Source organism: Colias eurytheme, chromosome 8 (genome assembly GCF_061535395.1).
Source record: "Colias eurytheme isolate Ceu_HAF_F1 chromosome 8, ilColEury1 Martin Lab GWU primary, whole genome shotgun sequence".
In the NCBI taxonomy this organism is placed as follows: domain Eukaryota; kingdom Metazoa; phylum Arthropoda; class Insecta; order Lepidoptera; family Pieridae; genus Colias; species Colias eurytheme.
The window spans coordinates 3,735,653-3,762,380 of record NC_142987.1 but is presented as its reverse complement, the minus strand read 5'-3'; the positions used below and the strand labels follow the sequence as shown (position 1 = coordinate 3,762,380).

The window sequence follows — 26,728 nt, the reverse complement described above, 5'->3', positions numbered from 1 at the left end:
ATACATTTGAGAGTTTTAAAAATGTAAATATTACAAAATAAATAACAGATTTTCCCGATATTTAGACTTTAAGCCGAAAATAATTAAGCTAACAGTTTTATCTAAATAGGACAATTTAGTGAATCCGATCTAAATTTAATAGCCTTTGAAACGAAATTAAACTCCTAACGATGGAATAATCTCAAAGCCCTTAAGCTCTCTTCAAACTAGCATACGTTTTAATTACGAACGCAACTTCTTAATTTCTCACTAGGGAAATGTGAAGCTTTCATTGAAACGTCAGGCTAAATTGATGGGCTCGGCCTGTGACCAATGGTTGAAAGCTAAAGGCGCTTTAGCGTCTCGCGTCAGTCGCACGACCGAAGCCAATGTGGCCACACGCTTCTATTTTGTGGACACCGGTTACCACGCGGTTTGGCGCCACGTGATTTGCCGCGTGCGCAAGCATCCTTCTTATTTTGAAATAACGCGCGATTGTTATTGTTTTTTTACAACCGGCGCGTGATAAAAACTTTTTGTTGGTTCCTGTTTTGTTTTCGTTTGGGATGGACATACATATAGGTGAAGGACGGGCATGAACAGTGATTAGTGAGAAGTGATAATGACGTGACGATACCTTATCAATATGAGAGCTGCGTTAATTCTCGTGTTCGGCTTCCTGTTTTGCCCGAAACCATCATGTTCCAACTTGGATAATCTAGGTGATTTATTGCTTTTATCTTAATATGGTATATAGATAGTTCTCAATGCACGCACTTCGTTAGTTTAAAATATATGGAACATTAATGTGTGTTATATTGTATGCATGAATTTAAAGCGTATTGTATTGAAAGCATTTTTGTCTGCATTGCTTTAGCGCATGCATATTTGATTCAATTCATGTTTTATTTCGTACGTTCGTTCAGAGCTTTTGTTTTTGTACTTAGCAATATTTTTATTTTTTTCTCTACTGAATGTTTGCCTGAAAATTCGCACGCCTAATTTATTATGCTCCATTGTACCTATATTAACATTGTTTTATGGAGCTATTTATATTTTTTATATATTACAGTTTTCTATAATAATTAATAAGAGTTAAAAGTAAGTACGTTTTATTTTATATACATTTTTCAGAACGTCTCAATGAAATCATACGATCGATATACCTACTATATTTTTTTATTATTCAAAAAATTAATTAATTTATATTTCAAGATATTTTCTGCCCGAAAATTTAATATAACCTTTGTAGCGTCGAAAAAATGTTTGCGTTTATTGAGATAAAGGCCGATAATGTTGAATTAATAACAGAATGGCTCATTGTTTACAAACACTGTAATCGCAGAGATCGCTACGGGAGGTCAACGATGCAGTTATACGTAATTGACATACACTCTAGAACAGTTTGACTGTATAATGTATATTATTGGTAACAATAGTCTTAATTATCTTTAAATATTCATATACCTGACGATGATGTTTGGAAACCGGTCGTAGTTTATTGTAATAAAAATCTAAATAAAGTGTGTGTTTCTTTACTATAAAATGCAGTAAAAATATAAAGTACTAGCTTCCGCCCGCGGCTTCGCCCGCGTGGTGTTTTGATTAAAGGTAGCCTATGTTCTTTCTCAGGGTCTAAAGATAGTCTGTGCGAAATTTCATCAAAATCGGTTGAGAGGTTTAAGCGGGGAAGCGTAACAAACAGACAGACAGAGTTACTTTTGTATTTATAATATTAGTAGGGATAAATTATATCTTTAAATACTCATTGCAGTAACAAAAAAAATATAGGTAGGCTACAAAATAAGAATCTCGTTTGATTTTGAGAACGTTGATTACTATCGTGCCAAATTTCATCAAAATCGGTTGAGAGGTTTAAGCGGGAAAGCGTAACAGACAGACAGACAGAGTTACTTTTGCATTTATAATATTAGTAGGGATAAATTATATCTTTAAATACTCATAGCAGCAACAGGAAAAAAATATAGGTAGGCTACAAAATAAGAATCTCGTTTGATTTTGAGAACGATGATTAATATCGATTTGTCCTATTTGCGTCTTATTTTAAGCAAGACTGAATATGTCAACTTTACCAAATGAAGCCCATTGGTATTCCGCTAAAATAATACGAATTATTATTCAGCCTTTGATGTATTAGGGGAATTAACATCCAATTCATGACATTTCTATTCGGAATGCCATGAATACGCAATAGTGATACATTTAGCGTCCAATTAACGCATCTATTGAATTGGAAACAGATCGACAATTTGTGCTTTGATTGGCGAAATTGAAAAAGGTGACGATTTGTATATATATTTATTTTTCGGTTAAACCTTTTTGCGATTTGCTTTGCCGTTTGCAGTTTTTTTTGGCGCTATTTTAACGAGCGGCTTGTATTTTGAATGTGACTCCAAATATTATGAGTGGCAATTAATATAGTCACATGTTATTACATCATTTCAAATCATAATACCTATAAAACCTTATATTATTGCATGTTAATTAACTACATTTAACTATATCTGAGTAAAACTACAAACCAGCTGAATATAATATATTTTTATAGAAGTAATTAACTTTGTATTATAATACAAAGATGAAAATGTCGTTAATAGTTTGATAGTGTTTGTTGTTCATCGCATCGCTAATAACTATTATGTATGCCACTTATAAGTTTCGAATGCACTTGATTCGAGAGCGGCCATTCGCTAGTTGTTGACTATTAATGTTGTGCTTTTATATTAATTTTAGTAAGTTAGTAGTTAGTGAAAGTTATTTCAATGCTATTTTTAAAACTATTATTTCCCTTATCATTCTTCTCAACATTCTATATACCTTTAGCTGTATCCCTTTAAAAGTGGGCAATAATTTTTTACATATTCATGTGACCGGGCGGTGCGGTGCGGTGGTAGCGCTTACCATCAGGAGACCATAATATTCTTTACTGACTATGCAATTAAAAAATAACATTTTTCATTGTATATAAAATATATATTATAACTTATATAATATTAATTAAGTTATGGTTTTCAGGAAAATCTTGTTAATGAAAGATGAAATATTTTTATTCTGATAAAGAGTGATGAAAATGAGTCTGATATTAATGATAATGATCACTTCCGAGTATAAGATATTATTTTATTTTCTGATAAAATAAATTGCGATATTTAATAATGTTTCTAAAAGCATATAATATTCTGGTTATTCGTATAACATGTCTCAATTTAATATTGTTTTCGTTTGGTTTTTGATCCTGAGAGCGCTGTAGGCCATGACCTTCGACCAAGTTTTAAGGTAATTTATACAGAATCATACACGTGTATAACGGGTAGAAACATTATAATATATTGTTATAAAAACAAAAAGACCCTGAAAATATAACTTTTAATTACTCTTCTGATCGACTTTTTATTAGTACTAGAAAAAAAATACACTCGAGAAACATGACTCTCCCTTAGTGGAATCGGGTAAATAGACGTCGGGTATTAAATAGATATTCACGTCTGTTTCTTATCAAACATGTTTTAAACAATTCTACTTTTGCCGCTCGCGTAGTTTCATAAGCGTACTCTGACGAAAAAAATATTTTATTTTCATGTGACCCGGTCGTGATCCGAGTCGAAATGTACTGACCTTATATTTACGGCTGTTAATTAAAAATTCAATAGAATTCCGTAGCAAACTTGGATTCTTGACAGCGTAGAGCTAGCAAGCGTAGCAGCTACGAAATGCTACGTAATTCTACGCTACTTAAGGTTCCTTTATGCGTAGCGCTCAAACTGTGTATGAATTGTATAATGTCGTTAGAAATCTTAGAAATATACTGCCTTGAGATTATTATAGTGAAAATTAACTGAAATAAAAGCTAAATTTCAAAAACGACTATATGCATAGAATAGGAAGTTTTGTGAAACCAAAGAAAAAAAAAGGCAAAAGAGATTTTTTTTTAAATGCGACCTTATTATAATAGTACCTAGGAGTTGAAATTCATGAAATTTAATGTGGGCAGTTTTTCATTTCTTTAAATGTCAATTATTATGCTTAAATATATCTAAAAATCTATAATTAAATATTGTAAAATAAATAGAGAGTAAATAAAATAAACAATAATATTATATAAACACAATAATATACAAATATGTACCTCCTGTTTCAGTAGCAGAATGAAAGTAAAAAAAAAACAGGAATATCAAATCTTAAAAAAAAGTTCATGATGTTTGTAAAAAAAATTGCGAGACATTAACTTATTCTCCAAGCGATATTAGCTTATTTTTTTGCATACATAGCATATATTCTTTATAACACATACATAGCATTATAAAGTAGATTACATATATGTATAATACGTTCTACCGGCTATTAATAACACTTCCCCTTAACGTCAATCTTCTGTGATGTTGTGGTTATATATGGCTAATTAATTCTTGTCCAAGCATAATCTAATTTATATGAGTAAAAATTATCCCTAGTTCTTATATATACAATACTAGCTGTCCGCCCTCGGATTCACCCGCATTTAAAAAAAAACCTGCATAGTTCCCGTTCCCGGATTTCCGGGATAAAACCTATCCTATGTGTTAATCCAAATTACCCTCTATATGTGTGCTATATTTCATTGCAATCAGTTCAGTAGTATTTGTGTGAAAGAGTAACAAACATACATATATGTTAGCGCGTTTAATTTAAAGATAAAATTATATTTTAAAAGTAAATCAATTGACGAACTTAATTAATTATTTTAATAATAATCAAATGGAAATAAAGTATTAATAATCATTTAATTATCAAATAATAATTATATTGCATGTCATATTCAAAATAACGATCAAAACAACACAAATAACACCTGCACTGACTCACACAGTCACGCCACTCGAATAATCGTCCTATAAATAACGGTCGTCTGCAGTTGCGAGTCATTCTTGTACCGGCTTTGGTCGAGTCAAGATGTCTAAAAAGTATTATATCAGTATTTAATTACGTAATACAACCACGCGTTAACATCAGAAGTAGAAGATGAACCAGCCCTTCCTCGGAATCCTGGCAGGCTGGCACAAATTCTTCCATCATACTACGTGACAGTGTGCAACTGTCACTGTCACCATCATGACAGTATACCACTGTGGACTTCAATCTACGAAAAATTGGATTGAATTGACTTCAAGTAATCAAGGATGAAGGAACTCGCACAATGTGTGTTTTCTTGTGCGTTGTGTGAAGTAAATGTTTGTGGTGTGGAATATTGTAACGGTAATGTAGTTCATCAATATTATAATGTGATGTGCAATCCGGGCGGTTGTCCAGGATATTTGAGCCTTTAATTGTGGTAAGCGAACGACGTGCTTATGTCACAAATAATAAGTTTTTGATCCCATGGAATTTGGATCCAATGTGGTGCCTTCGATGGCGCCCAATGTAAGCTATTGTGGTGGTAAATTATTATTTTTCTGTATTTTGACGATTGAAAAACGCTTCTAAGCGAAGTCCAGTTGAATAAATCAATATTTGAGTTTGAGTTCATCGTGTGGATGTGATGGCATTCTATAAGGTCAGTTTGGCCGAGCGGTTATGTTTGTGTTATAACACTGTGTTTTGACATCACGAGATAAATTACCGTACTCATTTCAAATGAACGTACGAGGACGTTTTTGTGTTATTGTTTAACTATGGCCAAGCCGGATATAACTTGTGTTTTAACTTTTAATTATGTTCCAGGACTTATCACTTGAGAGTTGAGATACAGAAGCCGCTGTTCGCAGCTGGAAAAACTCGTTGAGCTATCGAATCCTATGTAAATCACAATAATACTCGACAATGATTGCTATGAAGCGAAAAGTACAAGCAATTGCTAGACTACTATTGTGTCCTATGTACGTGTAAGAATAGTACCAAAGACAACTTTAGATGACCGTGTTAGCGGTAATGGAAACTTATTATGATAATCGAATGCCACTTGTCTGTACGGGTCTTCTGTGACTTAGTCTGACAACTGGGCAGTTAATAATATAATCGGATGCCACTTGTCTGTTCGGGTCTTCTGTGACTTAGGCTGGCAACTGGGCAGATAATAATAGAATTGAATGCCACTTGTCTGTACGGGTTTTCTGTGACTTAGTCTTACAACTGGGCGGAAAATAATAATAACCTGATTGTCACTTGTCAGTATGGATCCAGACAGTGGTTTAGCCTGACAACTGGACAAAGAAACAAATAATTTGAATATAATGTACAACTTAAAACAAGTCGGAATGTCACCAGCTGAAGTGAATTATATCATTGATATTTTGAGTTTTGAATTACCGCTCAGAGCACGAGCTTTTTTCAGAATGGCCGTGTTAGCGCGTTTAATTTAAAGATAAAATTATATTTTAAAAGTAAATCAATTGACGAACTTAATTAATTATTTTAATAATAATCAAATGGAAATAAAGTATTAATAATCATTTAATTATCAAATAATAATTATATTGCATGTCATATTCAAAATAACGATCAAAACAACACAAATAACACCTGCCCTGACTCACACAGTCACGCCACTCGAATAATCGTCCTATAAATAACGGTCGTCTGCAGTTGCGAGTCATTCTTGTACCGGCTTTGGTCGAGTCAAGATGTCTAAAAAGTATTATATCAGTATTTAATTACGTAATACAACCACGCGTTAACATATATATACATACATCCATTCTCACAAACTTTGGCATTTATAATATTAGTAGAATAGATAAGGTGGCAAGATATAAAGAGTAAGAATATACTTAAAATTAATGTGGCACCTCAACTGAAACATTGTTACTTTATTTTTAATTTATATGTTAAACAACGATCTCTTCTGTGGATAAATAGCGGGGAAAATTAAAATATAGAACATTATTAATTATTATAATTATAATAATCCACTACTTAGTAAAGTTAATAATTATCAGATCATGAGAAAGCAATTATTTTATAGAAAAAAGAAAATACTGTAATCACTTGACGTTTTATAAAAATGATACACATCAAATTTTATACACAATGTTCCAATTATAGACAATGTTCCGTTCTTACAACAATACAATATAAACCCCCAAAAAGATTTAAGTAAACCATTATCTCGTAACAAACCGATTCGCAAAGCGATTCATCCAGCCGACGATTTACATTAAAAAAGCGTTTTTAAATTCTCAAAAGACCGTCGACACAAAGGTGTCTTAAGAAACATTTTAATGTCCCCAAAGGCAGCCGTAAACTACAAATGAGGCGGAATATTACAGAAGCGGATACATTTATCACGTGCTCTTTGTCTAGCTTCACTCGGTATAAAAGCCAAATTCGCGGTTGTCACGTTTTTAATTAATATACGAGGGAGAGGCCCTTTGTAACATGAAATTCGTCAATTACCATGGCATAGTTTTAAAAATGAAAACGAATGGTCTATTGTCCGGTTTGCGGGATACTGATAAACTCGGTTAATGTTTTATTTTAACGATGTAACGTGAAATTGATGACGGTTAGGTTATAGGTAACATTTTGTTGTTCTAAATGAAAATATCGCTAGCGGCTCTTAGACTAATAATGGTAGTTAGTTAAATATCTTTGTATTGATGATCCTCTTAAAATAACTATAATAGTATCTGTAATCTATTAATCGTTTAATTATAAATGTCCTTATTTTAATCAAATAAATTATCTGATTAATTAAATATGTTTGTTTTCCTCTAGTGACAAAACCAAGTACATATAATGAAATCAAATAACGATTATATAATAATAAATTATATTATTAAAAGCATTATATAAAACAAGAGTTAAACAAATCATCCATTTAAATATCACAGAGGTTAGTTTTTAGTTTTACGGACGTCAAAAGCAAGCCGATAAAATATGCAGCCACTTTTGAGGCCATGGGTGAGTGGGTGCTAAGTGAGGTAAAGGCTTGTCAAAATGTTAGTGTACAAAAAATTGTCAATAGCAGATGGTTTTGCTTTTTATCCGACGTCCGTGACGTGTTATCGTTATAAATATTAGAGCCTATGTTATATAGTAATGGCTGATTTAACAGCTTCAGGATATGTTCTGGTTAGCTTAATTGTCAGTTAAAATTACACATACCTAGTATGAAAACATACGTAAAATAGGCTTTCAGGGATATTAACTAAAATTATTAATACTTATATGTTGCTCTACATTTTCTATGATCTAATAAAAATAGGTATAGAACAAACAGAGGTCCATAGACAAGCCGACAAAAGATAACATATTTTTAACAGTATATTTTGGTACTTATACCATATTTACAATCAATAAATCATTAGAATAAACATTGTTATCTTAGAATCAGAGAGAAATATTTCAATTTTATTATGTTTACAAGTACAGGTATGATATTATAGCGACGACGGAAATCCAGCTTTAGACTGAGTGGTAAAAGGAAATGTACATTTATGTTGAACAGTATATAAGACATGTATGACGCTCTTTTGTGAACGTAAATATGAAAATAAGTATGAACAATGAACATGTTTAACGAATAAATACGAAATAAAATGTTCTCTCTGTATATCTTTCGCATGTTTCTCGGTTTTATTTACTTCAAGAAAACTAAACTGAAAACAAATTAATGAATATATTTTTGTGTGAATTTAGTTATAAAGGTATTGAATTTAATATTATATTTAATTGAGGTTTTATCAAAGGAAAACTTTAAAGAAATTTTATTGAAGTAAATGGCGTGTTTATTTTAGCTTAATTATGTATTACCACTTTAATTGCTATTATTTCATGACTATTGTATTATTTGTGAATTAATTTCTTTAGATTTTATCAAGATATTTTATTGTGTACGTTAATTATACAAGTATATATAAAGAAACTTTAATGCACAACTTTAATAGGTAAACACAACTTGCACGAAGAAATAACTACAAAATAAAGGAGTAAGTTTAAATGAAGTTAGTAAAAACTAACTTAACAGCTCAGAATACATTGCATAGTGCATACGCTGTGCCCTGTGGTTTTACCCATTGCCCCATTCCTATTGGTCTTAGCGTGATGATATACAGCCTATACCCTACCTCGATAAATTGACTATCTAACAGTGAAATATTTTTTTTAATCAGTCCAATGGTTCCTGAAATTAGCACGTTCAAGCCAGCAAACAAACAAAAAAATGTTTCAGCTTTATAATATTAGTATAGAATTGATATTCCTATAGTTGCGAAAGTATTTAAGGTATTCCTTAGATGCGTAATTTTAGGCAGCCATTAACATTAAAGCTTGACCATAATACACATACTTAGATTCATTATTGCGTTTCAAAGTTAACGCGTGATGGTCAACTCAACTTTTAAATGGGATCTCAGTCCATTTACTTAACTTGGAAAACTACTTACAATCTTCTCCACAATTTCGTATTCTCGTTTCGTTTAGAAATGTAACAGAACTAATCTCGCAAACTTATCTGCTTAGCTCTTGAAACTAGTGCGTATGTAACTTTTGTTTCATCTTATTAAGAAGCTAAGAGCATTAATAATTAGTTATCTTCATGACGTAGCACTTGGAATGTTGTAACTACATTTGCTCGATATATTTGCTGAGTTGACTTGAATTATTACGTAGTGAATATAAGTTATGACTTTTGTTAATCTTTACTTTATTTGATTGCGATTTCTCTTAATCTTCTATTTTTCTACTTAATAATAGCTAATGATTACAACAACATTATGAAATATATTGCCACGATAAAACAACAAATAGTATTGAAGGTATTCAATTGTGAAGTGCCGTTGCAGTTGGACTAAACTTGCCATTATTTTTCTTAGTAACATCAGTCCGATGATCGGGCGGTCATAGCCAGAAGGAATTTGGAAAAGAGTAAATTGATTAATAAATTTTTGATTTAATACTTATACGTAATTTTAAAATCATTTCGATCACATTGTGAATGTTAATTTCGATTTCCATGTGAATATCATAGGCTCTAGCCTCTATGATATTCGCTATACGTTGATGAGTAATAGGTTCGTATCTACGTGTATTAAAATAGTATTTAATTAAGCATATTGAGATTATTAAAAGCTTTTTCAAAGATTGTTGTTAAGCGGTGAGACGCCGTAAATTCCCCCACAAATCGTGTACCTATTTGTTTCGTGAATAATTTGGGAGCTTTTCCGCTTTTAATAAAATTGCCAAGTTGTTGTCGACCCTGGAGAAACGTCAAGAAATGAAAACATCTAATAAATTTTGTTTTGTTCGGCGTTAATGGAAAATTGAAATGTCCCTGGAAATGACAATCGTGAATTTAGTTTTGGCGTTGTTACGTGTTGTTGTTTGCCTTTTCTTATAGACTTGTGTTGTAATGCACGGACAGCGTACAATATAGGGCAGGACAATGGCTCACTTATAATTTTATTTCGCGTGAGGAGAGAAAATTGAATTGGGCCATGTCAATATGTTTAATTTTATATCCATGACAGATTAAATTACATTGTTTATTGCCAATTATTTAAAATGTATATCACTAAGGCTTTATAGTACCTTACATGTAAGTTCTACATATTATTACAATTAAATTACTTCGTCATAAAATATAGTGTAGCAGTGTACATAAATAATGCCGTTGTAAAATACATTTTTTATTTACTCATAACGTTGAAACTTGAAAAATGAGATAGAAAAATTTTCATCACGCTTACATGTTGAAATTTTTATTGAGTTTATAAGATATACTTAGCTGAGAAAAGAGGTCATAGTGGTGCATTTAAGATAACACGCAAGGATGTTTATTATACCATGTACACATATTGTATGCAGACTAAATTAAATTTATATATACTAAATACTAGCTGTTGCCCGCAACTTCACCTGCGTGGAAAAGATAAATACCTCCCCTTTTTGATTCTCTTGGGGGTAGAATTCATTAAAATCCGTTCTTAATGGATGCCTACGTCCTAACATCTACCTGCATGCCAAATTTCAGCCCGATCCGTCCAGTGGTTTGGGATGTGCGTTGATAGATCACTATGTCAGTCAGTCACCTTTGAGTTATATATATTTAGATTTTCATGTTGAATGTATAGGGTATTAGGTCGTCCTTATCGTCATCACGTCTGCTATCATATTAACAAGGTCGGGTAAGGTTATACAGTACTAACAGATTTTATATATAGATATAACAAGATCTATTCATTACTATTTCAGTTTGCCCTTATATTCACCTTTCTATTCAAATCTCTTGTTACATGACCTTCATCCCTTATCATTATAATTGTCGTCGCTATTTAATCCTTTTGGAATAAAATAAAAACATTTTAAGATATTAATTTTTATTATACTTTTTGGAACATAGTTGTAAATCATAGCTAGGATGTATGTAGATCTAATATATATTATAAAGGCGAAAGTTTGTAAGGATGTATGGATGTATGGATGTTTGTTACTCTTTCACGTAAAAACTACTGAACCGATTACATGAAATTTAGCACACATATAGAGGGTAACTTGGATTAACACATAGGATAGTTTTTATCCCGGAAATCCCACGGGAACGGAAAGGAAAACCCGCATAGTTCTATGCGGGTTTTCCTTTGCAAACGCGGGCGAAGCCGCGGGCTGAAATCTAGTAATATTATATGGTTGGTATATTGCTGGAGATCAATTGTATTAATTTAAACACGTCCCAATAACCTACTTTGTGATGTTTTAATAAATAGTTAAAATAAACCATTAACCACTATACAATTATTTGCTTGAACTGTCAAAAATTACAATATGGTATCGACCTGCTTATAATAAAATAGATAGGATAGAGAAAAATGTATAAAAATAATTAGTTGTGACGCAACACAAATAATGCTAATAAGATTCAATTCATTAAAATTTCTAATCTCCATAAGATCGTTCGCCGTTCTTTACATTACTCATTCGTTCGGAAATATTGTAGTATAAAATTCTCATATCATTACCATAGTGATCTCACGGGAATCTATAAAAATGTGATGCAGAAATTATGCAGATACTGTTTGATATTGATTGCCACATGACCTAGCCTTACTTATACATAGATGACCTACTTATGTGCTGTTTGGTTTAAAAGATAATGAAAGATTACCGTCTCTAATGGATTAAAGTTTATTTAGAAATGTATTAGTAGTGAATGCATCTGCATACTTTTTAATTTGAAAGCATCATTGACCTAGAAATACTGTTTGAATTATTTTCATTTCTTCAGAATTGATTAATTAAGCGTTATATTGTTGCATGTTGTGCAATGTAGGTCACCTTTGTGCCGTCTATTTTTGGCGGGACATAATTATTTTTTAATTGTTGGCAGATAATTATAATTAGTTACTTTTTAATCATCTTTTTTATGTCTATAATTAAATATTTTTTTATTATAAGATGCAGCAGCAAATTAGCGGTATGAGTAAATACATATTTACATTACTCTGTATAGTGTTAATTATACTGAATATTTGCATACAATTTTAATAATTAGTTTAGGGGTTTTTAAATATTTTTTTGACTTTTTTGTAACTTTAGTAAATGCAAAGTGAACTAATTAAATTAAATATGTACTTAGAAATGGAAAAAGGTGGTTTGCGTTAATACGGTAATCATTAAATGTAACCTCAAATTATGTTTAAAATGACGGTTTATATTTTTTGTTTTATTACTATTTACACTTTTGGTTTTATTTATATAGTGATCTAAATGGATGGAATGGATTATTTAGATTTTCAAACGACCATTCTAAAACATTGTATTCCCGACCTTACCAGAAAATATTTGAAACAAGCTTGCAACGTTGTGTTCTCGCCCTTAAGCGAGGAAACTTCACACGCATTCCCATTATCCCATTAAGTATCGCGTATTGTTTCAGTCGATTGAGTCATGACACCATCCGCAGATACGTTGTTTTTGCTTTTGTCTCTTAATGTACCTATTGTGTACACACCTTTATTCGCCTGGTCATATTACGGTAGTTGTTTTTAATGAGCTTTATTGTAGGCTATAAAATATGTTGGTTCACTTTTTGTGACTTTGGTATAAGACGGCAAATTATAGGATGTCATACGTTCTGAATTGAGAATTGATTTGATTAAAGTTTGAGAAAGCTTATGTCACATAAAATAAAATGGTCAACAGCATTCAATTATGGTTTGATTCGTTCTTTACGTCAAATTATTAAATTTAGGTGGTCCAAGAGTTGTACTGGTCCAAAGTTCAGGTTAGCAGGGGATTTTCTAGTCTGTGTACTGTCATTTAGTAACTGAAGAGTTTTACGTATAGGTATTGATATTTTTTAATATTTACATAAAGTGTAATCGTTTTTAATTTGTAAAAATAAATATACCAATCAATAAAGCACGCACAAACTAAGTGACGTGTCGTATCGAAATGCCGTTTCAACACACATGTGTTCCATAAATCATTTTGTTCATACCTGGCTATTGATTTTCAAACGAGAACTTCAATCAAAAAGCGCGCGTGTTTCTATTAAATCACGTTCGAAATTTATGATTTTCTGTATCTAATATTCGTTACATGTAGGGTGGGTACCGCCTTAACAAAAATACAATCTTGTAACATTTAGTACACAATCGACATATATTTTTAAGAAGAGCTTAATAGTGTAACTAATTTATTATAACGTACCTAAATTAGGTAATATACACTTGTTCAATCTTTTTACTTTATGCCATACAATGCGAGAGTAAAAAGCTGAGTACTTTAACCTCACATTCCTAAAAAGAAGAACGTGTCTGCCGAGCACACGTATCAGAAGTGAAACCTCTTTGGCAAAATTGAAAGATACCAAAATCATCGCCTTACTCGACATGACGTGACGATATTGCCATGACGCGACCTTGATATTTTACTGTCAACACGCCTAAAGAAGTTTCACTTAAAAAATCTCATTCATCATTACTTATAAGTTTTGCAATTCAACCCAAACTTCCTTTATAATAGAATTGATATAAATACAATAATTAATATAATAATATTTAATATTGATTAATGAAGCTTATAGTAAGCTTTATAATTTTATTTTCAACAATATTTATTATTATTTTTCCACAGCATTACTAGCCGGTACACTGAAGACGATGCAGCGAGCGGCATGTGATGACGAGATGGTGTCCCTGTCCTGTCCCCGGGGAACATCCATTAGCATCCAAGTTGCACAGTATGGGAAAGCGGCGCTGGATGCTCACACATGTGTTGCTGAGAAGCCACAAGAATCGACGGATCTTAGCGAAAAGTGCTTGTGGCCGAATGCTATGCAGGTACTTACAATTTTAGCAATGATATTTTGAAGTGAAATACTTGTGCGGTTTAAAAGGAGATTTCCATTGGGATATTATTGAAGTGAAAACTTCTTTAGCGGCGTTGAGGACTTTTTCTGTAATGGGTATAAAATCTTAAACTCGCGTCAGGACACGTGACCTGATCGAAAAAGCATCCATCCTGTTACAAATGACCCGAAATTTTGTGGGTCATTTGTAACAGGATGGCGGTTCTACAGGGGTCTTAGTACGCAATGACAAAAAGAAAAATGATGGTCAGAACGCTGATACCGGATACCTTAAGATACTGTAATATAAAATGTTACAGTATCTTAAGATAAAATATTATAGTATCTTCACCGTGTGTGACGCGCTGACGGATACCATTCCAAAATATCAAACATGCTCAACGTTGATAATCAAGTTTTCACTTCTGCCGGCACTCCCGGAGTGCAACCCGTCTTTTTTTTAAGATTTAATATTTATAACTCCTTACGTCTTCAATTTTTTTATGTGGTACTACGCGCGTTACAGGTAAACCTTTAGGTTTTATTTACAAAAGAAATCAATAAAATGATATTTCCTAAATTGCATATCTGATGGTAATTACTTAATTTAGACTACTCTATGATGATCAGAACTGTATTAGCAGTAATAAGGTTGTTTTTAAATTCATTACGTGTATACTATACTATTTTATTTCTTAAACATATTTTGATAAAAATAAAATAGGTCTTTTTAATATAGGTAGGTAGTTTTAATTAAACATCCCCTCTTACGATTTCTGATACTGTATATAATTCTTCTAGTAAACCTGTGAATTTGTTAAAATCATTTAAATATCCCACCTTGTATCAGGCCGCATTCACAGCGATTGGGGCTCGGTGCTCGGACGTTGTTTAATCGATATCCGATAACTACCCTCACTTAGTTAATAGTCTTAGTGACTGAACTGCGGTATTGCATTCCAACTGTTCATACCTCATTCTGTTAATTTGTAACTTGTAAATATATGGAAAAGTGCTGAAAGTTAAGTTTACAATTTTCTACCTGTTGATAAATGTTTTCGTTTATTTGAGTTTAGTAGTAAAAAATATATTGGATAAAGTTCTAGACAGTCGTAACATATTAGATCATGTTTCAAGACAAGTAAATGTACATATTTATGAAACAAAACCACAGCAAGCTAGCTAACAACCTGCTTATGTAAATTGGTAATTTTATTCCCCAAAGTGCTGCGCAACAAAACAAACTGACACTTTATCTAGTTGATGTATAATTTTGTCCACAGTACTCGCTTCTGCAAACAGTCGTGGAAGCTTGTCAGAAGAAGCCGGCTTGCAAATTTAGCACGAAATCAAAACCAGGATCTGTTGACCCCTGTCCACATGCGAGAAAGTTCGTCGAAGTTGCATATAAGTGCAGGCCTTGTGAGTATTTAGTTGCTGAAAGGGACATTCAGAGTACATGTATGTGTGGGTACATATGTATGTTGTATCTATGTTATATTAATTATGAGATACTTTGTTGGAATATGACAACTTACGTATTTTATGTTCAACGACGGTTTTATGTTCTTTTTTTACAGTTTTCTTAATTATTGTAGGAATTGCCACTTGTGATTATCTTAAATAATATTTTCGTCTATTCAAATAACTGCCTTTATCTATTCATCTTTTGTATAAGTAAAAGTTATTAAAAAAACTAAAGTTATTAAAGAAATAAGTCGGACCAAAGATAACCTACAAAAGTACCAAACACAAATGAAAACATCTATTGATTTATTACCCGACTACGGCAAAGCAAAAGGAGGGTTATGATTTTGACAGGCTATGTATGTATGTATGTATGTATGTATGTATGTATGTATGTATGTATGTATGTATGTATGTTCATCTTTTCCCTCGTAACTTCTAAACTACTTATCAGAATTCGACAAATGACATATCATTAGAAGCGTCTTAATTGTCCGCTGGTTATAGGCTATATGGGGTTTCACAAAATCTAATGTGGCGCCCTCTAGCGGACAAAACATACAGAGTAAAAAAATAAAGTTAAGATAAATATGCCGTGTTTGGTATCATTTGAAAGCTTTTTACTTGCACATTTTGAATATATATATATATATTACTAGCATTTGCTTGTGACTTTACCTGTATTCATGGGCTGATTGCATATAATTCACATCTTTTCGTTCCTAGCTTCTTTATTAGTTCATCAATTTAACTTTTGTCAATATTATGCGCCAAAAATACACTTTAACACCAAAATAGTACAAATAATAAAAAGTAAAACAACTAAAACCCAACTACGACAATAAACGACGCTGAAAAAGTATAAAACAAGATTTTCAGAATTCCACTATGTAGAGATAAATTTTCATGTTTGGAAAGGCGTAGTCACACGTTACATATATCTACCGTAGCACTTTGACAACGTGTGACTACGCCTTTCCAAACATGAAAATTTATCTCTACATAGTGGAATTCTGAAAATCTTTTTTTATACTTTTTCAGCGTCGTTTATTGTCGTAGTTGGGTTTTAGTTGTTTACTTTTTATTATATTTCCCCGCCTTATTGAGTATAAGGTTATCAAAAATTCCTCGTACCTGAAAGCGTTCACAAATTCAGATGTTTCCACACAACGCCTCCAATCACCATACATTAAAGGAACAATCACATTCATCGAATATGCCAAGCACATGTTACATTTATCACTGGCGGAAATAATTCCCGCGCTTTTTGATATTTGTATCTCAGTGTTAACAGGCCGAAAAAATGTTATTTGGCGGGAAAACATTTGTTCTAAATACATCCGAAATGGTAATTAATTCGTTCGGTTTTGTAATAGATATTAAAAATATAGTTAGTTAAAATTTAAATTAGTTGAATTGCGTTTTATAAACTGTATGTTAAGTGGGATTGCCCTCTTAAAAAGTTTTTCGGGATATTCGTGATAATCCAGGATTTGCACTTATATCAAACAATGATCCAATCTTGTCAGTCAAATTTGTATCGTCGATCGTACTATTTTTTATTATAGTAAATAAAAATAATTCTGACTCCATAGTATTCTCTGTTCTAGACAGCGCTAATATTATATGCATTATATATTTGGGTATACCTCAGCGTATTAAAGAATTTTTATACTGTTTGATAGCAGAAGACACAAAGGGCCTTGTCACAACCATTATATGAAAGTTATTGGTTCTTTCCCTTATTTTAGGTCGCGTTAGATTCTGCTGAAGCCCGTAGGCCATCCTGATTTATCTATCGTTTATTTATTCATGTGATTTTTGGGATTTTCGGCTTTAAGTTTCGTAATAAAGGTTCTTTTGTGACGCGTTCGGACTTTATGGGACCGTTTAAATCAAATAGGATATGGAGCTATTTATATCTTTTTTATATTAAAGTGTGAAAACGAAATATTTATATTCTGTATTTTAGTTTCATGACTTTATGAATAAACTGTTTATAAATAGAAACTCTTTTCCGAAACAAAAAACTTTCTTTAAATAAATCAAGTACTTCTAAATACGGTAGTAACTATTATATTTCTAAGAAAGACTTAATTTCTTTCGACTCTACACCAAAATTAAAAATAATTCCGTACAAAATTATATGAGATTTAACATTTCAATCGCTTCTTATTACTCACTCAGTTTACTCCCTAATTTCATTTTTCCGAGAATCCATTCACAAGTCCAAGAGTCGTTGACAGAATATTGTCGAGTAATTTGTGCTTATCCGAAACAATAGGGTTGCTAATCGCAATGGTTTTTACGAGGGCGGTGTGAGTCGTGATTTATGTGATGTTATTAAATTCCGGGGAGAGGTCACCGCCCGGCCGCTCCCTGGTCATAGGTGTGGCTATTATGGCATTGGGCAGTCGGGCGAGGTAGCCCTGCGATTTAAGTTTTTAATTTTAGTTATCGATTGATAGTGTATGAGGATAAAGAACGAAAATCCTAATTATTTTAGAAACCGCGTGAGTTGGTGAGGAGGTTACTCCTTCACACAAAAACAGAAAGAAAGAAACGTTGATTGGACAGCTGATTCGATTTGTTTTTAATTTGGCAAAATGTTAGTAAAAAAGGAAGACAGGCAAATAAATTATAGCTATGCTAAAAAAGCCTACGTTCTATTCCTGATTACTAAGCTAAGTCAGGCCTTTCACCTAGTTTGAAATGTAGACATTGTATCCTCTTTGTATGTTATTCATCTAGTTTTTATGTAGATGTTCTTTATTGTTTTAGGCACGTTTTAGGCGACAAGAATACAGATAACGTATTATGTTACTATTCACCAGTTTTATAAAGATTTTCTCATTTATTGTGAGTAAAAATGAACATGTATCGTTTTTTATTTCGTTTTTGAAGCGACGTCTTGAACATCGCAAAGTTAACAATATAATATTTCCTCGGCTAAATAACATTGCTTCTTTTTAAGATAAATGCTCTTATTATCACAAGCGTTCGTTCTGAAATATGATAACATTGTATATTATTATCTTATGTTATTTCACGGAATTTAATGTTATTATTTAACGGGTGAACTTATAAAGTAGATAAATAGATATGTATATTTAATATTCGGCTAGTAACTTGGTAGGTGAAAGGTATAATACACATAGAAATAAATATCTGACATACATTTTATTGAAATGACTTCTGAAATAAATCTATAAAGTGAAACACGATTGACCATTTAATATACCTACCTATTGAAAACGCAATAAATCAAAATTACTTTTATAGCTTCTGAACGTTTACATTAAGGGTACATTCCCTATTCAAAATTAATCGTAAAACAAAGCAAATAAAACCGCGCGTTTACGTATGCTATAAGTAACAATACTATGCTCCATCTCCCCCCAGTGAAGATATAATTGATCAACGAATGCTCGACGCTTTTAACGTAGTGGTTTTAGATTTCTAATGGAATGAAAGGGTTGTGGCCGAGTCCTCTGCTTACATTGCAATTAATACGGCTAATTATGTTAACGTGTATGCTCTGTTAATTGAGTTTATAATAGCCAATAGTCGTTCATATTTTGTTGGAACTTTGCGTGTGAGGTATTGATTTTGTTTCGTGGTATATTATAATAAAGGTGAGGTAATAAGGGTGATACGCCTATGCTTTGCAGTTGGAATTTATTAACGTGTCTTTGAAGTGAAGATATTGTAAAAATTATATTAAGATAGTATAGATGTATAAGATTGTTTTTGTATTTTGTTTGTGACGCTTATACTGCTATTGGTAGGTGTAAGCTAAATTGGTAATGCCAATACACAATTAACATTAAAAAAGTCTGATAATCCTAGATTGTACATTGTTCATATGGCTGTTTAGTTAAGGATAAAAAAATATATTTTATTTGTTTTGAGTGACTGAATAAATGTTCAGTTTTAAATAAATTGTATAAAGGTATACCTACCCATCGCTCTTAATTAAAATTCTGTTGCTATAGTTTTTGATTTTAAAAGCTCCGTTTAAATTTAAAAGCTTTTAAAAATTAATAACCAAGTATCGTTTGAACGTATCAGCTGACCAAATGGATAAAATTAAATTGACCTCAATATTTCTATGTACTGAAATATTCGATTAAATACTAAACGTTGTTTTTAAAACTAATTGTAGTAAATAAAAAACTCGTTTCAATTTAAACTATAATACATATTTTTAAATTGTATTATTTACAAAGTAAAACTACAGATTTTAGTACCTACTTTGTGTATTTGAAATTCAAAAGAATGCTTTGAAGTCGTACCTACCTATTACATAATATTATTATGTAAGCTGAATACCATAAAATGTAATATTTTTTACAATACAGAACAATATAGAATGCTGAATCATATTAGTCTTTTGAAATACACTTCGTATATAGAAAAAGTCCCGGATATTGGCACAATATCATTAATATCCGATACTGAATAAGCATCGAGTTCATTACGATTGTTCATATTGCCATGTCAAAGAGGACAGGTGATATATTACGATCAGCCGGGTACACACAGAGCGAGCAGCCTCGCGAAGCAAATTCTTAACCGAAGCAATTCGATCAATGTTGACATGACTCGGCCAAGTTCAAAAACTGAGCTCATAGATCAACTCTGGTGCCAAGCATTTGCTGCGTGAAGCAGCTCGTCAGTATGAACGTGGCTCGGTTGAGAAAAGCGTCTGTATTTTGCGCTACCAATACATAAGCTTTTGCTCGGCTATAGCGCCATTTTTGCTCGCCCGAGCGACGTCTACACAAGATTCGCCAGGCTGTTCGCTCTGTGTGAATCCGCCTTAAGCGAATGGGAGTGGAGTAGTGACCACTCGTAAGTCGTAAGGGTTCTTTCGTGTTCCTATTGATTTATTTAGAAGTCGGATAGGGGAGTGATTAGGCTTTTGTGTCGGTTCCTTTGAAAGCTGTTCATTTTTCGTTACGTCGCGGCGGGATTTTATAAATTGAATATTACAGAATTGGGTGTTGAAAAGCATGATATTAGTTAGTGATTTTACATTTAAATGCGATAACTTTGAACATTTTGGAATGTTAAATTTATTAGCACGATAGTAAATAAAGTATTTATAATATCGAGAGACGAATTTTTATTAAGCTTTTCTGTGTACATAGGTCATAAGGTGAATGATATGATTTACGTGATTTATTTTGGAATTATAAAACATAATATATATTCATGATTTCTGTTTAAAATAAATAAAATATTTAGTTACGTGCTTGGTTTTTAAACGGCAACTAAATTAATTTAGTATAACATAATTCATCGACTATTTAAATTTGATTTATTTTTAAAATAAATGTTTATTTAACAGATGAGTTTCTAAGCAGAACTGGTTGTGAAGATGATGTGATAAAGCTGTCTTGTAATCCGTATACAAGAGTGGCGATATTTGATGCTCAATATGGCAGAACTGCGTACGAGTCTATCACATGCCCGCAAACACAGGGAGTCGTGAGTAAGTTATTTCACTATTTTTTCTTAAAAAATGTCATGTAAATAAACACAGAACGATTCTCAGTCCCGATTTTTGTCAATAATCCTCATAAATAATTAATAATTTCAACAAACATTTAAATGTCAGTAAAGTTGGTGTGTTGTTTTAAATATATTGAAATACGTAAACAAGGAACGATTGAGCAATAATCTTATAATTGGCTTCTTAGGGTGATTTTCCACTAGAGATGTGCGAGGATGCGTAGCGAGGAATGGTTTGTAAAATATAATCAATCATATCGCTTCATTTAGTTTGAAGCGTTTGTAACGATACTATTTGTTATTTACAAACACATTCCTCGCTACACAATACACATCCTCGCACATCATTGGTGGAAAAGCACTTTTATCCTATTTTTGTTATTCTTTAGATTGTTTGGCTCCATACGCGGTAGAAACAGTGATGCAAATTTGCCACGGCAAGCGAAGATGTCAAATCGCAGCGAACAGCAAAACATTTGGCTCGCCTTGCAAACCTGATTCCCGAGCTTATCTGAAAATCGTATATGCGTGCGGTAAATATATTTATAATTCTATATATTTACATATAATAAAATATAGTGAGTATCAACTGTGTTTAACTTTTATTAATGGGAAATGAGAGTGTGCGTGTTTACTTATTCAACTATAGGCACATTATGTCTAAACTACTACACATAAAGAATGTAGTAGTTTAGACATAAATTATTGCTAAATGTAGTATACTATTTCTATAAGATAATAAGTAGTACCCGTATATATTACTACGTATATCAAATTAATTCTCCTCCTCAATAATGACGTTACCTAAGACATTGCTACATAAGTCCATTTCACCACTTTGTAAGGAGCTTATGTTTCAAATGGGTTACCTATTTTGGTTGGTTACAACTTACAGCATATGTCAGAATAAAGGAAGATAAGAAATTGTTAAAATAACGACGTGCTTTAGGGTGCACTCACACACATCAGTCACCGTCACGGCACGTCACCGGACAGGATTAAAAAAAAATATGTATCAATAGTTCTAGTATGACTCTGTTCCCACACGACAGTCGCCGGCACGAAATCTATCAGTGACGTCACCGGTCAGGCACGTCAAATAATCTTTCCATACATGTATCATACTTTTATCCCCACTCACCCGGTGCCGTCACGTCTCAGTTCAGTCAGCGTCGTGCTACCGTCAATTGCTACATGTTCTCTAGCGTGACACACGTCTAATCACTGACTAACCTGATGTATATGTTCAATGATTCAGTCAAACCGGCGACGTGACTGACGGACAACATGACGGTGACTGGTGTTTGTGGATACGTACACGAACCGTCACCGATCAGTCATCGGTGACTTGACGGTGACTGATGTGTGTGAGTGCACCCTTATTATTTTTATTCGCCGTAAAACTATATACAAATATTGCAAGTGACAGTATGAATTGAATCGCACGACAGTTCTTATAAAATATTAAATTTCGGATTGAATAGATACTTAATAGTTACTGAAAGACCCTTTATATATTTATATAATATGTGTAAATAATTGTAAATATTAGAATTCATATCGTATTTGCATTTATAATTCCCCAAACCCAAACAAAATAAATAAAACAGGTCAAATATACGCCAACCTTTTAACAATTAATGTTTCAGTCAATTGGGTTATATGTAAATAAGGCAAACGTATTTCGATTTTTATAACAGTATTTGTTGCTATTTTAACAATAATTCCTGATTGTTAAATTTCATATTATTTATCCAAAACGGGTAGATATAACACTTATTATTATTTAATATATCTGAATCCAGATTTTTAACTTCAGTTTTCAATCCAAGATTTCTTATTTCTTAATTCTTTTCATCCGAGTCGAAGACGCTATTCTTTGAAAAAAAAATAACTTTAAAGTTGTATTTTGATCTTTGAAAGCTGAGAGGTTTTCCAGTATTTCATATCTTAAGTATTTATTCAAGTTTCAAACTAAAAATTCCTTTTCAGTCCCGCTAGGTGTTTTAACTGAGAGATACGAAAGCACAGACGAAAAAGATGAAGTCACGAAAACTTATGAAGTAAATAAAGACAAAGGGCTGTTTGAAGAATCAGGTAAACTTTGTTTAGTTTTTATTACAAATTATTTCCTTTTAATAAATTGTATAACAATGTCTAACAATGTATTATTGCATATTTTACTATTTTAAAGAAATGGATTAATTGGTTCAGTTTTACATTTTCGGTTTTACAATTTTTCTTTTGCTACTTAGAATGTCGTAAATTACATATAGCTTCATTACGTATAAATTAAAGGATTATAATAAAATAATTGCGAATAGAATCTCATTTTAATTGCTGAGTCAAAAATCTTATACGACTTTAAATTGAAAGCTAACTATTCTCAATGAAATTCATATTGCCAATTATAACGAAGTACCTACTCGAATCGTGGAAGAAATTCTAACTTGTAATTATATTAATTCAAGAATAAGCCGTTTTGAATTGTTAATTTATATCTATTATGTGTATTGCTTTGAAGTAGGTACCTACCTATTGAGAGATTAGAAACTTTGACAATAATTTATTGTAATCATTATTTATACCTTAGCGATGCCCTAATTTTGAGTTATTGAATAAAAGATTTTTACTATATCTACTACATAAAAATAAGTCGGGTTTCCTTCCTGACGCTATAACTCCGGAACGCACGAACCGATTTCCACGGTTTTGCATTCGATGGAAAGGTGAGGTTTATAGCAAAGAAAAGGTGTCTCTGGTGGCGAAACGGAGTTCGCCGGGTTTGCTAGTTAATTAATTATACTATTAAGCGAAAGTTTTTATGATTATGTTTGTTACTAAAGTAAGCTTTTCTACTTCTCTGCATGTTATTCTTATCTTATCTGTGATTATAGATGGAAAGAAATGATAACTAATTATTGTTTAAATATTATTATGTTTTATATTATTTTGTATAGATACAAGTGATAAATGGGAGGTAAATGCCGTATCACCGATCGCCGACTCAGCGCTCCAACCTCCTGTAGAAATTAGCAACCATCGGGAAAAGGAAATTGCCTCAGAAAATGTGTACACGGGAAACGTGAATAAATCAGGTACGTAATTGTAAGAAAATACCTTGCTCTATGACGTGACGGTATTGCCATGACCATGGACGAATAAAAAAAGACGGACGGTATATCGCCTAAACATTGAGTGAAGCCTAGTAATGGCGGTGACACATCCATGTGTGTATGCCATGTTGCCATGGCAACAGCTGTCCTGATGACAATGGCGGCTGTATTTTTTTTCTATAAATTTTGCCGTAATAATTTTGTCATTAAAACATTAATGAAATAACTTGCTTCCCTGTGGAATGTAATCCCTTGTGTTTTGTTATTTAAAATTGTACTGTTGCGACACCATTTAACCACGCAAGACGGCATTTTAAATATTTTTTGTGAAACAGTGACGCAGTTAATCGGTCGGTAGTTCACGACGTAATGGCGGCCGACTAGCTTACTATGGTGAGAGTGTGTGCGTGTTCATTGTCTTTACACGATCGCTAGCTTACTATTTTGGCTTCACGTTGTTTGTTCGTAATACGGCGTCCGTCTTTTTTTATACGTCCATGGCCATGACGTATGAAATTTAGGCGCGTTGAGAGCATCGCGCCTAAAGTAGTTTCACTTCAATAAAAATGCACCTTTATACATATTTTGAAAAGATTTAATTTTCATGTCATGTAATTGTAATTTATAAACGTATATTGTTCGTAAATTTCTAAAAATACATAATACCGCAGTATATATCTTAAGCTCGAACGCAAGCAAAGCTGCAACGCGGTAGAAAATAATTAAATTAGCATTATAAAGGCTCTTAAAATCGTCGAATTTAAGCGTATCGCGGAAACATTGGCGAACGGCAGCGGTTAACCACTTTCGCGTTTAATTATTATCACCTAAATTTCTAAACATCGACAAATTTCGCTAAAATATTGGTAAAATTAGGCTAAAGTACTTGTTACCGGATTTCACCAATATTGAATTAATTTAGATGCATACCAAACATAAATTTATTTGTTATCATATCAATCGATTTCATTATATAAATTCAACAACATGAATTAAATTCATGCCTCATTCCTCATTGAATATTGTGTGAAATTTTTTATTCTCTCGGTATAATTTTATAGGAATCCACCGGATTGTGTAGTTGTATCTAACAATAGCTTTTGTTCCAGAACGTTCGAGAGCGAACGAGAACTTCTACTTCTATATCGGCATCGCGATCATAATCGTCATAGTTTTAGTAATTTCTTTAATAGCAGTACGAATTTATATTAATCGTAAGAGAAAACGCAACGCCAAAAATGGTAACATGTTTACCACAGAGGCACCAAATATCTTCAATGATGCCATATCAGACATAGATAATGATGCTAATGTTAGTCATATTTCTGGAAACTTCTACGATCCTGGCCACCCAGATATGTTGTACAGGGAGTCAACGAAAACTCTTCGGCCAATGAAACCTTTATCAACAGTGTACCCGTCGGCTGGTGCCTGCATGTATGGAGTAGATTATGTACCTCAGGTCGAAGCACTCAGGTTCGAGAATGATCCAGAAGTAATGATGAGTCCAAAGAGTTTAAGTGGTTACACTAATACACAGTTCCACTACGGGTGACAAAACGATGGAGGTGACACCTCCGGGACTTACTTTTTCTGATTCCACAATGGTCATGCTTTTAAAGCAAACAGTTAATAGGTGACTCATCAGATTTTGTGTTCTTTAGTCATAGAATATTTTTTCAAGGCAATTTTAAATGGTAATTTAGGCGGAGACCAATTACAATAATTATAATTCGATGTAAATAGAGTCGATATTGTGTAAATTTTAATGACCTGTAACTATGTATTTGCTATGTTTTCGTTATTATTATTGCGGTATTAGTTATAGAGATAGTAGATATTATTTGTTTGAAATGTGCCTTTTTATCCATAAAATGGATCTTTAGTTTAATTTTCAATATAATTTAGTGTTCGACGAATTATCCATAATATCATTTAAGGTGTACTGTAACATAATATGACATGAATAAACTTCATGTTTTTCCAATTAAATTTATATAATTTTGTGCCTTTCGTAAGCAACTAGGTTTTGTTAATTCTGATTAGGGTTCGTTAATTAAAATTCGTTAATTATATTCTTGTATCCTTCAATTAGTAATAAATCTCGCACCTAAATCTATTTAATATGCGAACTGCTGTAACCACGCTTGCAAACACGGTCATTACATTTTCCATTAAAGCACAGACCCGTCTATGTAATTTTATAATTTTTTAATAAATTATCCGAAAAATTGTGTTTCATTTCTGGCACGCATCTTTTATGTTTTAGGGCGGTAATATGGCGTGACGAGGCGTCATTATTCAATAAAATTAGGGGTATGGATCCATTCTTCAAGACGCTAAAGAGGGATCTGTTAATGTAGGG

General features: G+C 32.4%; 1 protein-coding gene across 1 annotated transcript; it reads left to right on the top strand.

Annotated features, from left to right (window-relative positions):
- The first annotated feature begins 364 nt into the window (after positions 1–364).
- LOC149906390 (uncharacterized) lies at positions 365–26,728 on the top strand. The gene is made up of 8 exons (XM_090104874.1): positions 365–701; positions 14,050–14,255; positions 15,547–15,685; positions 21,084–21,227; positions 21,637–21,780; positions 23,240–23,344; positions 24,208–24,345; positions 25,473–26,728. The coding sequence occupies exons 1-8, from the start codon at positions 626–628 to the stop codon at positions 25,916–25,918; spliced, it is 1,398 nt and encodes a 465-aa protein (XP_089961000.1). The 5' UTR covers positions 365–625; the 3' UTR covers positions 25,919–26,728.